At 44.3% G+C, this 16,289-nt stretch overlaps 1 protein-coding gene across 1 annotated transcript in view; it reads left to right on the forward strand.

The window, feature by feature from the left end:
• Positions 1-15,969, forward strand: part of slc30a6 (solute carrier family 30 member 6) — a 158,357-nt gene extending 142,388 nt beyond the window's left edge. The window contains exons 11-15 of the mRNA XM_054738519.2: positions 10,284-10,403; positions 10,823-10,925; positions 11,004-11,051; positions 11,120-11,188; positions 14,763-15,969. Of these exons, the coding sequence (XP_054594494.2) occupies positions 10,284-10,403; positions 10,823-10,925; positions 11,004-11,051; positions 11,120-11,188; positions 14,763-15,368 (946 nt within the window). The 3' untranslated portion in view covers positions 15,369-15,969. The remainder of the gene's footprint in view (positions 1-10,283; positions 10,404-10,822; positions 10,926-11,003; positions 11,052-11,119; positions 11,189-14,762) is intronic.
• Positions 15,970-16,289: the final 320 nt, after the last annotated feature.

The following is a 16,289-nucleotide window of genomic DNA, read 5'->3' on the forward strand; positions in this document are numbered from 1 at the left end:
TACAGTAATAATATCCATGTCTAATGTTTGATTCTCTGCCTCATTATTTTTGATTAGAAAAATTGCTTTGAGGGCACATTTTCCCAAACGATTAAAATGCGATTAATTTAAATTAATTCATTACAAAACCTCTAATTAATTGGATTAATTTTTTAATCAAGTCCCACCCCTAGTTAAAATAAGTTTTTTGTTCCTGTTTAGTCAATAAAATATGATATTATTGATTTTATTTGTCGGTTCTTTTGTTAACAAAGAATCTGAGGATGCTGTAGGTCAGATGGGGATTGGCCAAGGTCTCTGAACCTTGGGTTTTGTCCTGTGACCACCTCACCCTGATTGCCCTTACTTCTTCTGAGCATCTGTGGTGTGGTTATCAGATGTTGAGGTAAAAGTAGGCATTACCTCGGGCAGCCTGAAATCCTGCTCCTCAGTAACTCACTGATCTGTTCAGCTCTGGTTTCTGATTTCAGAGGTGGATTCTGTGAGAAGTAATTGCGCTTTAGCTTATAAACAAAGACATCTTTACAAATATGCTGATGCTTAGAATAGGAGTTTCCTTAATAAGATGGTGTTTAATACAGGTGAGGTCAGATGTCGTTGTATCAGGATGTCTGTGTTGCATCACCGTGGAAGTGAGACCAAATGTCCCTCTGCTGCAAATTTCAGGACACCTGATATTTATGGTTGGCAGCTGATATCTGGTACCAAAATATATCATATTCTAAATTCTGTTGATGCAAAGTCTTTCACACAAAGAACTGCAAACGTTTTCTAGCCTCTACCAAAAATCTCTTCTCTAGTCAGAAAGAAGAAAAGGCTTTGAATAGCAAAATCAGAGTGATGCTGTAACTCGGGAAAACTCAACTGTAAACGATGACAAAGTGACATGAAATTCAGAATTACATCAGTGGGGGTTTTTTTTCAGGCTTTTTCAGTCCTTGTATTTTATATCAAACTGTACGACTTTGTCACAGGGCAACGCCCACGAGGCTTACCGTAGTTGTAGAAGGACACAGGGGTTTTATGGGGGTTGGAGCAGAGACAAGAGTTCGAGGTTTCTGGATCTGTTTTTATTTGACATAAACCCAGTAAACACGCTTTCTCGACAGACCTTTCCCATGTTTTTGGAGAACGATGTAAAACTACAAAGAGGTGACTTTTATGCAGTGTTGGGAGTAACGCGGTACTTAACTAAATACTGTAATGCATAACTTTTTGCTGTAATGTGGTAATGTAAGGCATTACAGGGAAAGGAAATGGCAATATTTACTTGGTACACTTGTCAGTAACGTGGTAATTACAATGCATTTATGAACCAGAATCAAGATGTGGGTTTCTTAAAAATTAAAATTGCGGGAAGCCCGAAAAAAGATCCAGTATCTACAAATATTACATCATTTATGGATTCAGCTTTGCCGTGAGCAGTGAGGACGCAGCGCGCAGTGATAATGACTCAAATACTCCCAACTACATCCGGCGCACGGCCACTGTAACATTCACAAAATTGCTCCACCAAAACAGAACAATTCACTTGCGTTCGTTCATATCAGCCCATATTCTCTGGTAATTTGTGTACTTTTCTGACGTGCTTTGCCTCAGCTGAGTTCATAATCTGTGTTCCAGTGTTTTGAATTCATTGCCGCTGAAGCACAGCGCATGTTAAACTTTTTTTGTGTTCGGTAGATCCCTTTGGCTGATTAGTTAGAAAGTAGGAAATCTAGGAAACAGTTTTTCTGGAAGACTGGGAAAAGATGTAGCATGCAGGAAGGTTAGAGAGAGAAAGGGAAGGAAATTATTCAAATAAAATCAAGAAAAAAGAAATAAGTGCTTGAAAAGAAAAAAGTTGGTAGATTTAACCCTGATACACACTTTTACCAGTGAAAAGCAATAATATATAAGCATTTCATATTTAAACATGTGACAGAATCAGATCACCCTCAAAAGTCAATCCCACGTCCAGGGCTGTATCAAGGCATTTGGGGACCGAGGCAAAATAGGCTTGGAGCCCCCACCACCTCACTCCCTGCTCAGTTAAAATCAGATGGCAGCATGCTGAGAGTACAGTTTGTTGTTGTATTTATTTAATAAACGATTATTTTAAAGAACTGTTATTAAATTGGACAGTTTTTAACAGCAATCCTAGCTCAGAAACCACGTCACTTTCCACTGGATATGTCATGAGTTCACTGAGCGTCAGATTACCAGATTCATGTAGAAGTTGTTTTGGTGAAAGTAAATTAAAGTAATGCAAAAGTAGTGTAATCCCTTACATTTTAAAATCAGTAATATTGCAATGTAATGAATTACTTTCTTTGAGGATAACAAGTAATAAATAATGCATTACAGTTTAGAAGTAACTTACCCAACACTGACTTGTACGGACACTGAAACACAGATGTGTTTGCACGTACGCCCTGTGGCCGATTCTGGTACATTTGGGTCGTAGTGTTGCTTCAATAGTCCCATACCCTCATGAGGGACGAGCAGAATTTCAAACTTTTTAGATTTTGGTATGACTGTACGATTTCTGATCAGGAGTTGTATACCCTATACTACACAATGCAAAACTCACCTTGACCACAAGATCGTCACACACAAGGAGATCCAGCTCAAAACAGGCCAAAAATCACAGTGTACTCAGCTCAGACTAGCCATTAGCTCAGATTAGGTTCAGTTCCAAATGTCGTCCTCATGCTCCTGTATTTGATGGAACAGATTTTCTGCTGTGATTTCCTAAAACACACTTGTCAAGTGTGCAAGAGCGTACTAGTGTTCTTTGGTATTGAGGAGCCATTTGCTCAATCTAGCATCAGATTAGCTGTTATTTCATCAACCCTGAAGGACCTAAACTCTTTCTCTGAACAAAGTCCATTCTGGAGGGTAAAAGGGGAATTATTTAAAACTTTTTTCACAGAAACACACTTCAGCACAGCTGAAATCTCCTTTTAAAGCTTTTAATAAATAATCTATTTTTAAGGTGGAGGTTTGAAACGTCCTCCAACCATTTAAAGGGACTTTACGGAGTTTTGAATTGTTATGCTCGCGATTGCCCCCTCAGGCTAAATGCGTAACGGCAGCTTCAAAAGTAAGCTCGTGCACGAGGTGCGCATGCTGTACGTGCACACTCCTTAACGAAAATAACAGCTGAGACAGTCCCTTGTGTGTGTGTGTGTGTGTGGGGGGGGGGGGGGGGGGGGGAGGACAGAGCACGCAGCTAATTAATTAAATCATTTGGTTCTGTACCTTTTTCTTCAGCACAGCCGACAAAGGTTTATGATGGGTCAGTCTTCCTGCATGCTCAGATTATTCCCTTCCCTTACTTGAAAAATCGTTCCATAATGAAAGTTGAACCCACATCTTTTTTATCTGTGAATTGAATGCCGTTCGGCGAGTCTCAAATAAAAATTTGGGCATCTTACTGTAAAAAAATATATCATTAATGTAAAAAAGAAACTCTAAAACAACTATGTCACATCCAGAATCGAACCCGGGTCTCTGCACGAAAGCCCGCAGTCTTATTAGACGAGCTAAACCACCAGTGACATCGTCTGTATCTGTAACATTTATATTGTTGATGATAGCTGAAACAACGTTCAAAGAACGGTTCAGAGGGCTATGCCTGAACGTGAACGCGCATGAAGCAGCCTGCTCGACCCGAGCAGCTCTCTTTTTCTGTGATTTTACAGAAAAACAGGCAATCACAGTAAAAATGCCAGGGCTCATTCTACAGGACCAGGGCATTGCAGGAGAATGTATGAAGAAGACATTTATTATTTCTATACATGTTTTGGCTGCCAAACTTCCATAATGTCCCTTTAAGGTGGGAGTATGGAAATCATCATGGATTGATACAGTATTACAGATTACTAAAGTTCTACATCAGCACACCTTTGAGAGGTGTTTAGATGTTCTGGGGTTCTGTAGATCAAATCCATCCTGCTAATCTATTGTCCAAATCAGCCCGCAGCTCCGTTCTGGCCACTGTGATGAATTTCGCATCCCACTGCTCATTCCTGCATCTGAAGCTGGTGACGTCTTTAATGTGAACACACACTCGAACACACACTCATGGGTGCAGGTTACTCGAGGCGACAGCCTGAAGAGTTGTGCAATGAGACGTGATTGGCTGAGAGGACAGAAGTGAACAGGACGTCCCAGCCTAGTTTCCACTCTGTGGGGTGTGTGTGTGTTTTTGTGTGTGTGTGTGGGGGGGGGGGGGGGGGGGGGGGGGGGTCTGAATGTGTGTGGGATCACAGGGAAGGGCTTTTCTCCGTATCAGTGATGCTGCCTGTGATGCACCGAGCTGTCCCTGTTTAACCCAAAGTCTCAGGGCCAACTGGGTTACATAAACCCGCTGCTCTGATAGACTCACCATGCTGGTGTGTGTGTGTACGCGCGGACGCGTGCGTGTAAGAGAGAGAGCTGCTTATGGGAAGGACAGGGAGTACTAAAAAGGAGGAAAGCAAAGGCTCAGATGGTTCAGGCTCTAAGGTCCATTTTACTGTATCAGAAGTTTGACACCCTGGTTTGTTTCTGGTCTGAGTGTGGAGCTGACCCAAAGGATTATAAAGTATTTGTTGTGGTTTAATCCTGAGCTCTCTGTTAGCAGTGAGTTTACATCAACACACACACACAGGAGCATCAGCAGATTAAAAGCCTACCGGATCATCCTCCAGTCATGTTTAGTTCCTGTTCATTAGAGTAAATAAACAAAGCCATTACGTTTTGTTTTACCAAAAACATCTTTGTCAGTTTTCTGTTTCATTCCAGCTAACTTCTTGCTCTCCTGTAAAGTCAAACAGGACCAAATCTAATGGAACCAGAAAGTTCTGAATTGTCTCATTAAAAATACATGAAAGAGAACAGCAGGGTGGAAGTGACGCCTCCAGCTGCTGAGTTAAATCAGTTCATGTGTTTGGTCTTTTCCCAGATATAAGCTCCTCCAGTGACATCTTGTTGCTTCTATTAAACTTGTTGTGGAGCTCATTCTGCAGGAAAAGGAGCTAGTGGTGAAAGCTGGTGGATCTGACCCAGGGCTCCGTTGTAATCCAACCCTGGGAACATCTGTAGCATCTCTTTTGTACGTTCGTTCTGTGTTTATTCGTTATCCTTTATTTTTTTTATTCTTTTTCTGAGTCAAGAGGTCCAGACCCCCTCCCGGATGACTGAGCTTCTCACCCTATCTCTAAGGGAGAGCCCAAACACCCAGCGGAGAAAACTGATTTCAGCCGCTTGCATCTGTGATTTCGTTCTTTCGGTCACTACCCAAAGCTCATGACCATAGGTGAGGGTAGGAACGTAGATCGACCGGTAAGTCGAGAGCTTCACTAACTCAATTCAAAGATACTTTATTAATCTCAGAGGGAAATTAAGAGTTTCAGTACACACAATTCTGAGATCAGACATACATACATAGGCATAGACACATGACAACAATTGGTGACTGTGGTCATTCGCAACCCGAGTCGCGCCACTGTAATAGAGATCAGAGGGTTTATATGAGGATTGAGTCAGGTGGAGGGGAAAAAAAAGGCACTTCAGAGTTATCCTCCACAGGGAGGGCAGCTTTGCTATGCAAAAACCACCTCAGACAGAAATGCAACAGACTTCAGACATTACACAACATAAGTGTCCACTAGGTGGGGAGGTAGGGTTGGGGACTCTCCAAACATCAGTGCTTGCAGCCGCAAGAGCAGCGCTCGTCACCTCCGTTTGGACAGGGGTGGGAGGTAGTTGGGTTTTAGAGAGCACAGTGACTCCTGGAAACGATTCAACGGCCTTCACCCGTCGCAGTCCCGCCCAGGGTGGGACAGGGAGACAGAGTTACCATGGCAACGGCAGCATTCCACATTTCTTCTGAGGGGGAGTAATCACTTCAGCCTCACAGGCTCAAGGGCACCAGATTCAGATAAGAACTTGTTTTGGGGCCAGACAGAGATAATTTCCTCTCTCTCTTAAAGAGCAAGTCACCCCTACAAGAAACTTACTTCACTCCCACTTCATGTTTGAAAAATGCAACAAATGCTGTTGCTTGGCAGACCGAGAGGTCGGAGCCGCTAACAAATACACACACACACAGGCTCACAATGGCATTATGACATCATAATGTACCAGATGACATCATAGCATACCTCTTAGCCAATAGCGGTGGCAGATTTAAATTCAAATACAGTGCAGAATTTTTCCCTGACATTGCGCAACACCGACAGTTTTAGGCAGAATATCTAAATTTTAACCAAGATGCACTGAACTGCCAAATGATTGACTACACGTGTCTGTAGCATGATTAGACACTCCTTTATATAGTTTATCAGCAAAAAAAATGTGATTTGGGGGTGACTTGTTGTTGGTCCTCAACCCCTCTAAATCCAATAATGGCGTAATTAATCTATCCCAATCCGTGCTGATCCGTCCACTTTCTCCTTGATCGAATCCACCTTCTGTGCCAGTCTGAATCTCTGTCAAAGTTCCAAGCTTACGACTCATCTCGACAATTATATGAGCTCTGTCTTCACCATGACAGACCGGTACAACACCCGCATCACTGCAGACGCAGCACCAATCTGCCTATCGATCTCACGCTCCATTTTCCCTCATTCATGAACAAGACCCAGAGATACTTAAACTCCTCCACTTGGGGCAGGACCTCATCCCTGACCCGAAGAAGGCATTCTGCCCTTTTCTGACTCAAGACCATGGTTTCAGAAAATAATATATCGTGATAAATATCATTACTGCACATGCTTCAGAATTTATTGTGATTAAGGCTTTCAGGGGCTCGACACACGGGAGGCGACAAATGACCGCGGTCAGCGAAATTTGTCGCCGTCGCTTTTATTACCTGACACACGGGAGGCGATCTGCGGCAGCGGCCAGTGGCAAAGCCGTCTACGTGTTCTGTTCCATGACGAAATCGAAACTTCCGTTGTTTTGTTTGGCTGTGTCAGGTTGGAGGGAATTAAGGTTATTTAAGCGGTTCAGAGTTAATAAAGTGGTAGATATGATGTTTCACAAGGTGCTGCTAGAGGTATGTGAAATCTTACTTCTGATTCTACTATATAAAACTTAATAATAATCAACTTCTCCTCCATGTTTGCTCGGAGATGTACGGAGCATCCTGTCCGCTCAGTGGTCAGTGAATGAAACCTCTGTTGATTGGTCCTCGTCTGAGCGACAGCGATGAAAAGTTGAAAATATTTCAACTTTCTGGGATCGCGTCACTGGGTCGCCTGTGCACGACACGTGCATGAGCGCAAAATTTCACACGCACGTTTTTCGCTTTTCACTTGGTAGGAGGGAGACTCACGATTATCGCTTTGTCGCGCTTGTCTCATTGAAAATGAATGGAGGAGAGGCGATGTCGCCTCCCGTGTGTGGAGCCCATTAGGCTGTATTGTCCATTCCTATTGCCCACTTGTTTCCTAAAGTTAAACTCAATGTATTTTGGTTCTGAATGTGTTGATGTTATTTAAAATGTGTCTTGCATTTCTCAGCTTCAGGACCAGCTGTGGTTAGAAGATCTGAACCTTCTTGATCTCTGATGTCTTTGTTGGCCTGAAACCGCTAAAACCTCTTGGTTTCTTCTGGCCCAGCCCCCGCTTGTGCAACCCGTTTGATTTAATTCAACGTTTTGTTTTTAAACATTGTGTGATCTGGACCCCCCTACAGCTCCTGTCTGAGAGCTTGACTTCGTGTTTGTGACAGTGTTCAACGCCTTCGACTGAGGACGCCCCTCAGCTCCGGCATTTGAGTCATCAGAGATTTAATCTGACACTTGGTGCTTATCGGCCCCTGAGATGCTTTCGCTGACCCTGAGCCGTGTTCCATTCCTGGAGCACCGGGCTGAGTTGGACATCCATACTGCACCTGGAGTTGTCTTGATTGGTTTTCCCTGCACTCTTTTTAGGCAAAGTAATAATAAAAATCTAGATAACCACCTAAATAAAGATAATACAGACAAATTAATATGTTGGTAAAAAGCAGATATACGGCGGGTGTGGTTTTCCTGTATAAATCCTTGGTTGTTATGATAAAGTTCAAACAGGAGACACACGGGGATGTCTGAGGAGTGAAACCACGTTTATGGGATTTACAGAAATAAGCAATAGTTGTTTAAACATTAGCGCTGTTGTCATTTTATTGATTCCAAAACATTTAGAACTAATTGTTGGAACTCGACATTAGTTTGGTAAGCTCAGTGACCTTTGACCTCCACACACAGGTGAATCCAGTTATGAGAAAGAGTGTTTAAGGGGCCAGTTGTAAGTTTCCCTCCTCTTTGAATGTTCTCTGAAGAGCAGCAACATGGGGTCTAAAACGTTTCACATGAGCTGAAAACAAAAGCTGTTCTCCATCATGGTTTAGAGGAAGGATCCAGAAAGCTGTCTCAGAGATTTCAGCTGTCTGGTTCCACAGTTAGGAACATAGTGAGGAAATGGGGGACCACAGGCACAGTTCAAGCTAAGGCTCCAAGTGGCAGACCAAGGAAGATCTCTGATAAACAGAAGTGAAGAATGGTGAGAGTCACCCCACAGGTCAGCACCAACGATCTACAACATAACTCATATTATTATTATTATTATTATTATTATTATATTTAACTCAAGTTTTATCATAACAACCAACCATTTATAAAGGAAAATCATGAAGATTAACCAGGCTGCCCAAACTTTCACATCCCGCTGTAGATAGAAGTCCCTGTGTGTGTGTGTGTGTGTGTGTGTGTGTGTGTGTGTGTGTGTGTGTGTGTGTGTGTGTGTGTGTGTGTGTGTGTGTGTGTGTGTGTGTGTGTGTGTGTGTGTGTGTGTGTGTGTGTGTGTGTGTGTGTGTGTGTGTGTGTGTGTGTGTGTGTGTGCGTGCGTGCGCGCGCAGAACAGCAGGAGATAGGTAATCTGTGTGGGTTTATTTTACTGGTCAGGCCAGTAAAGTCTTCCAGAAGGTGTCTACAGAGCTCTGAGGTTGTTTCTGGACCAGAACCTGTGGATAAAATAATTCTGTTTAATCTAACAGATAAAATCAGGCCGGACTTTCAGATCCAGCTGCTGTCACTAAACCCGTCCTCGTCCTGCTGTCAGATCTCATTCAAACACTGGATTCTGCTGAAGTGCCTTTCAGCAAAACTCCCAACCAGTACTAGTTCCACAGGTTGTCCTCTGGAAACCATTCAGCAGGGACAAAAATGAAGATTTCATCTGAACAGACAGAGCTAAGAGTCTGGAAGAGACATCAGGGACAGACCCTCTTTAGTTTGAGTCACAGCTCTGTTCTCGGAGTCTTTCTTTAGTTCAGTTTCTTAATCGAACAGCTAAAGTAAATCACTTGTTTTTAAGGTTCCAAAGAAGAAAAGGACACGTCCTTATTTTCTCCAGCAATCAGTCACATGTTTTATTTGTTTCAGACAATAAATCACAGAATTTACAAATTAAACAGGAGGGGAAAAGTCCACTTTTTGATTAGAAATGATAAAAAAATACATCAAATATTTGTTCCAAAAACAAATCAAAACAATAACAAAAGCTTTATCATCTGCATGTAATAAATCTGTTTGCATCCATCCACTGCCTGTACCCGCTCATCCTCGCAGGGCTGCGGGGGGCTGGTGGCTATCTCCAGCAGCCTCCGGGCTAACAGGCGGGGTACACCCTGGACAAGTTACCAGTCCATCGCAGGGCTACAGGGAACATGCAGACTCCATGCAGAAAGACCCCTGGCTTGGATTCAAACCCAGGACCTTCTTGCTGCAAGGCAACAGCGCTAACCAACTGCTACTCTGTGCAGCCCCTAAATCAGAGTTTTTGACTTTAACATGACTTTAATTCTGATTTCCAGATTGTTTTTATTGGACTGTTACTGGTTTAATTGATTTGTCCCGGTTTACAAACACAGGAAGTGATTTATTGCTGAGCGGTGAACTGTTTGGATTAACGGGCCGAACCTGGAAGATGGTGTTCAATAATTCACCAATTCAGTCCTGAAGTGCTTTTATTCATCCCTAAATAATCCACTAAAGTTGTAGCTCCTGAGAGGACCAATGCTCGTTTTAAAGCCACTTCTGATATTTTAGTTTTAGTGTTTAAACTGTTGTCCACCATTAGTGTTTCATTATTGTTTTACTGTTAAAGGCTTCTGATAAACATTTATTATCCTTTTTCTACTTGTTTTAAAGCTGGAGGTGTGTGTGTGTGTGTGCGTGTGTGTGTGTGTGTGTGTGTGTGTGTGTGTGTGTGTGTGTGTGTGTGTGTGTGTGTGTGTGTGTGTGTGTGTGTGTGTGTGTGTGTGTGTAGTTTGTGTGGCATCGTTCCAGGCCTCAGCAGCATCCTGCTGCCCCGGATGAACCCGTTCGTCCTGATTAACCTGGCAGGAGCCCTGTCACTCAGCATCACCTACATGCTGATAGAAATCAAGTAAGGATTAGGGCGCAGAGATCCTGCTCCCATGCCGGAGATGCTGATTTGTTGTAATGATGCGGTCTAAACGTCTTAGTTACATCTGTATTTACCTGTAAAGGTGCCCTCTGACATTTAAACCAGCGATGCACCGATAAAGAGCATTCTAGCAGATAGATACATTGTGTGTGTGTGTGTGTGTGTGTGTGTGTGTGTGTGTGTGTGCGTGCGCGTGCGTGTGTGTGTGTGTGTGTGTGTGTGCGTGCGCGCCTGCCACCACACCATTGAAGACAAATGGTAGCCAGACAGGAACAAATATCGGTGGTTATTATCGGCCCAGTTTGACTCACCTAACTGATACATGTTGATGCAAATTAATGACACACTCCCTGTTATCTCTGCTTTACGTGTGTGTGTGTGTGTGTGCCTGCGTGCAGTAACTACAACGCAGTGGACACGGCTTCGGCTGTTGCCATTGCCCTCATGACGTTCGGCACCATGTACCCGATGAGTGTGTACAGCGGTAAAGTTCTGCTGCAGGTGAGCTGAGTGCTGACCTTTGACCCTCATGTTGACATGGTGTGAAGATTGACGTGTCTTTGTGTTTGTCGTGCACAGACCACGCCCTCTCACGTGATTGGACAGCTGGACAAACTCCTCCGAGAGGTGAGGACAAACAGGTGATGTTTGAAGAAGGGGTCAGACCGAGACATTCTGCCTTTGTGTCCTATCAGGTGTCCACCCTGGACGGAGTTCTGGAGGTTCGCAATGAGCACTTCTGGACTGTTGGATTTGGATCTCTGGTACGTCGTCTTCCTGTTTGTTATTGATTGTGTCTTGTGTAGGGTTACAGGGATTAACCGGTTTGACTACTAACCCCAGTGAACACCCCCCAGTACAGACGTCTTTTCTATCTAATATATGATAAAATGACCCACACTTGTATAGCGCCTCTCAGAGTATGACTCTAAAGCGCTTTACACTACAGTGTATCATTCATCCATTCACACACCGATGGTGATGAGCTACGATGTAGCCACAGCTGCCCTGGGACACACTGACAGAGGCAGCATCTAATATACGTAAACTATCTAATTTATATCTAATACATTCCCACACTAGTCTCATGTAAGAAAAATAAACCCTGTTAGAATATTAATAACCTCACGTCCTTCTGGAGACAGTCACAGTGCAAATGTGATTTTCTTCTTCCTCTGTCCTTCATCACATTCCCACCTCTTCATCCTTTATCAGACCAGAGCATCCATCTCCAGGGATCAGACCTCCTATGTGTCAGAGGTCCAGAGACCCTCATGTCTCTGGTCTATAGGGCCTTACATGGACAAGCACCATCATACATTTGTGAACTTCTTAGTCCCTACACCCCCAGCAGGTCCCTGAGGTCCAGTGATCAAAGCCTACTGGTTGTGCAGTAGGGCTGTCGCGGTAACCGCAAAAATGAAATATCGCAATATGAAGAAGCCCACCGCGCTGCATCATGGGCCACCGCGATTACTGAACTTGGTTCAACTCAATGATGCATGTTGAGAAGGATGGCTGCACTGGTATCAAAACGAAACGTTACTTAGCTCCTTTTGGGAGCACTTTGGTTTTCAGTACGTCAGCTGCTGCGCAGCCAGAGTCCTTAGCCGAGACAGAGCTGCCACCAGCGGCAAAAAATAATAATAAACGCTCGGAGACCTGCTGAAGTCCCGGACAAGCACTGCTTCTGCAACCGTCCCGAAGAGAGTTTGAGCCGAGCTGGAGCTCACTCGCTACCTGCAGGAGGAATGCATCCACCCTAAAGAAACCCCCCTGACATGGTGGAGCAACAACCGGGAGAGATTCCCTTTCTCGCCAGAGTCGCACGCAGGTACGTGTGCGTTAGTGCAACGAGCGCTCCATCTGAGAGGGTTTTCAGTGTTGCTGGAAATGTTGCCACCCCTCTCAGGTCCTCTCTCAAACCGTATATGGTTAACATGCTGGTTTTCCTTGTGGGTAACAAGGACGTGACCGAGCTATAAATCACCGTCATTCGTGTGTGTGAAAGTGAAATGATAGTGCGCCCGCCCCCCGGCGCGCGCGCACCCGGTACATGTAATTTTTTATGCTTGATTTTAAACAACTAAACAAAATGGGGACTTGTTTCTTATTTGTTAGATGCTGCAGCCAAATTTGCATTTAAAAGTTTAACCTCCTGAATTTTGTTGTTTTGTTGTTACTGCCCTTTGATCTGCATTCAGTAAAGTGTTATTAAAGAAGGCACGGCAATGTTTAACCTTTTTTAAATGTGTAAACATTATGTTTAGATAGTACTGCAATAAAAAAAAGTGCTGCAATAATATCGCAAACCGCAATATTAAGCCACCCTGAATCACCGCAGGGGGAATTCCTCAACCGCGACAGCCCTATTGTGCAGCACCAGGCTAAAGACCAAAGGTGACAGATCATTTGCTGCTGTGGCCCCCAGACTCTGGACCTCTCTCCCCCTGAGCCTGAGATCAGAGGACTCAGTGGTCTCCTTTTAAAAGCAGCTGAAGACTCACTTGTTCAAGCCTTGGTGTGATTTCCTCTTCATCTTCTTCTTCCTCACTAGCTTCTCTTTATGCTGTCAGTTCTGCCTTTTTCTGAAACCCTTATGACTGTTTTCTTATTCATTTTTCAATTTTTAGATTAGGGATGACCGATACCGGGCCGATACCGATAAATTACCAGTATTGGTATCAGTAAAAGTTAACTGACACCAGGAACGATACCAGTGCAGCTGCCTGGGTGTGGCGCCACTGTAACTTGTCATTTCTGTTGACCTAATGTTTTAGTTTTTTTATCATTTCTATTAACCCGTATATGACCTTAGTGCATTTTCTGTGCTCAAATGAGCAAAACGTTAGAAAATTAAGGGTTCATCTATTTTATTTTTTATCTACCTCACAGTCTTTTCCTGTTGAAAGCAGAGAAGAAAATAAAACCTGAATTCCAACTCATTGCCTTTTTTTTTTGTGTGGTAGAAGTAATCAGTATCGGCGAGTACTCGGATCCATGTATCGGTTAGAAAAAAAAGTGGTATCGTTGCATCAATAGTTTACATTTTTCAATTTCCCCTTTTTATGACGTTGAAATCATTTTATATATTTATTTTATCTGTTTTTGTTCTTGTGAAGCACCTCATGGTTTTTATCTTAAGAGATGCTAAATAAAAATTGTTTCTTCTTCTGCAGACACGGGTTCAATTTCATAGATACAGGAGTTTCTTCTAGTAAACGGTGATAATCGGTGTGACGTTGTATTTGTTTCTGCTCAGTTAAGACTAGAAACCTGCTTTATTGGCCCTCAGTGGGGATGTGTAGGGCTGACAGCAGCGGCCTGTGTAGTAAACTGTAGCCGATTATTATATTTACAGGAAGTGAGAACATGAGTTATAAAATAAAAGAAGATGTATGACCAAGTTACTCATTTCAGAGCATTTAGTTTTATACACACCAACTTGACAAATCTTAGTTGGATACGCATCCAGTCATGATGAAGACCTCCGATCACACAGGAGGAGGAAAGCTTTGTTTTAGCTCCACATGAATCTGCTGGGAGAAGCTGCAGTTCCCCCTGCAGCCTGCGGGGGAGCAGCGCTCTTTGTTTACTTTTGTTTACCCTGCTGCCGTTTTTGTGGTTTGTGTGTGTTATGGATGCCCCGGCCTGTCGCCGTGTGTGATGATGCTGCTGCACTTACCCAGGCGTTGGTTGTTGGCCCACTGCGAGCCGAGCAGCTGTCCAAACCGATTTGACCCTCTGACTGCACTCGGCGCTCCGGGCTTGCTCTGTGCTTCTGTGTGAGGTTCTGCCTCTTCCTCGTCTCCATGGTCCCACCAGGACAGGAAAACCGGGAGCACAGACGTCCCTGGGGTTGTTTAAGGTCAGGTTTAGAAGATAAAGGTTGATTATAATCTGCTCTTCTGGTAGGAAACAGAAACATTTACCAGTGTTGAGCTTTTGACCCACGTTGGTAATCAGATTACAGTTGTTCTTTCTCAGCTTTTATCTGAACGGCTACATTAAGGATTCCTGTTGAGTTAAAGCAGAACTTGGTCGGTCTGTGGGATTAATATCCTGGCTTTAATCAGAAGTGTGTTACGGGCTTGAGAGCATTAATTCATGCTCCTCACTTCTGTTCAGGTGTCTCTTCCTTTTGCTCTGTGTGTGTGTGTGTGTGTGTGTGTGTGTGTGTGTGTGTGTGTGTGTGTGTGTGTGTGTGTGTGTGTGTGTGTGTGTGTGTGTGTGTGTGTGTGTGTAATCAATTATTGTGTTGTAAAGGGCCTTGGGGGGTTGTCGAAAGCCATTTTGGCCTTGTTGTCTCTAAAGGTTCCACGTGTGGCTCTGTTTCAGGCTGGTTCTGCCCACGTTCGGATCCGCCGTGACGCCAACGAGCAGCTGGTTCTGGCTCACGTCACCAACCGGCTGCTGCCACTCGTCTCCACGCTGACGGTTCAGATCTTCAAAGACGACTGGACCAGACCTCTTCTCACCAGCGCCCTGACCTCCCCATCTGCTGCACCTCCTCTGGTTCCTCCTGAAGGCTACACCTCCTTCTCCTCCTCCTCATTCCCTCCAGTTCTGTTCCCCTCAGGAAAAGGAGAGTTTGACCCACTCACCTCCACCCCCTCCAAACCCAGCAGCCCTCCTCCTGAGTTCTCCTTCGACACTCCAGGGAGGAACATTCAGCCGGTGGTGCTGCCCGCTCCGGGTCCCCCTGCCCATCGGCCTTATGGAGGACCGGGTCTGTCCTACGGAGCGGCGCCGTACGCAGGGATGCTGGGGCAGGGTCTGGTGCAGCCTAGGACAGGGATGGGACTGGGTGTCCAGGGTCTGGGAGCTGGGTATGGACTGGGACTTCCTTCCTCTCAGAGCTACAAAACTGCATTTGGAGGCTCAGCGGCCCCGCTCCGGTTTGGAACTGGCAACCCTACAGCACCACAGAACAGGCAGTATTGACCCTAGTGGAGCCAGCCTGCTCCTGGGTCGGGCAGCAGAACTAATACTGGGAGCAACGCCCTCCCTGCAGGAAGACTCGCTTCAGGCAGCAAAATGTATTTTTACCGTAGGAAAGCATCAGGAGCCGAGCGGACTCTGACTCTAAACATTTATTCACAATTAGTCGGATTAGAAGAAGAATTTGTGTAAAACTTTATTTAAACATTTCCCTCATTAATCACAAATGAGACGAGCTTCTTTAGGAGAATTCTGTGCGGCTCGTTTATTTTGTACAGGTGGTTTTAAACAGCACAGTAAATTCATAGGAAAAAATTCTAAGTAAAACAAGTCTGTTGTTGAAAGTGTAAGGTGGGCCATCTTATTCCAGCCTCAGCTCCTGGGTTACGATAAAACTGCTGCTGTTGTTTTCAACCCAAAACACAAACCAGTGGGTTGGATGTGATTTATTATCATTTGTTTCACTCTGATGTTAGTTTTCTGTTGAAAGCCTGTCAAACTCGACTCCTTTATCGGGGGAACCACACCAACGATGGGCATCTTGTGGGCTGAGATGAGGGTTCATGGGATTAAAGCTATGCTGGAATTAAAAGATTTGACTGTAGTCACACGGAGCTGTTTCTTTTTGTAGAATCGTCTGAATTCAGCCACATCGGACTGGTTTTCCATCCGCGAGTTCTTGTGACTAAATTCATCATCCTTGTGAGGACGCGTCCTGCACAGGCAGCTATGGCCAGAGGTTTGTGGCTGTGAATTTGGACAGTCTATTTTTTCCCGCCCTATCCTCAGCATGTAATCTGTCACCTAGCAACCGTGACAGCGTTAAACAGAACTTAGCAGTAATACATACAAGCAGCAAAAATATATAATAAAAAAACATCTAAGCAAAGGAATAAAGCCTAGGAACAGGACCAGGTTTTAACA

The sequence above is a fragment of the Nothobranchius furzeri genome, chromosome 12 (genome assembly GCF_043380555.1).
Source record: "Nothobranchius furzeri strain GRZ-AD chromosome 12, NfurGRZ-RIMD1, whole genome shotgun sequence".
Lineage (NCBI taxonomy): Eukaryota > Metazoa > Chordata > Actinopteri > Cyprinodontiformes > Nothobranchiidae > Nothobranchius > Nothobranchius furzeri.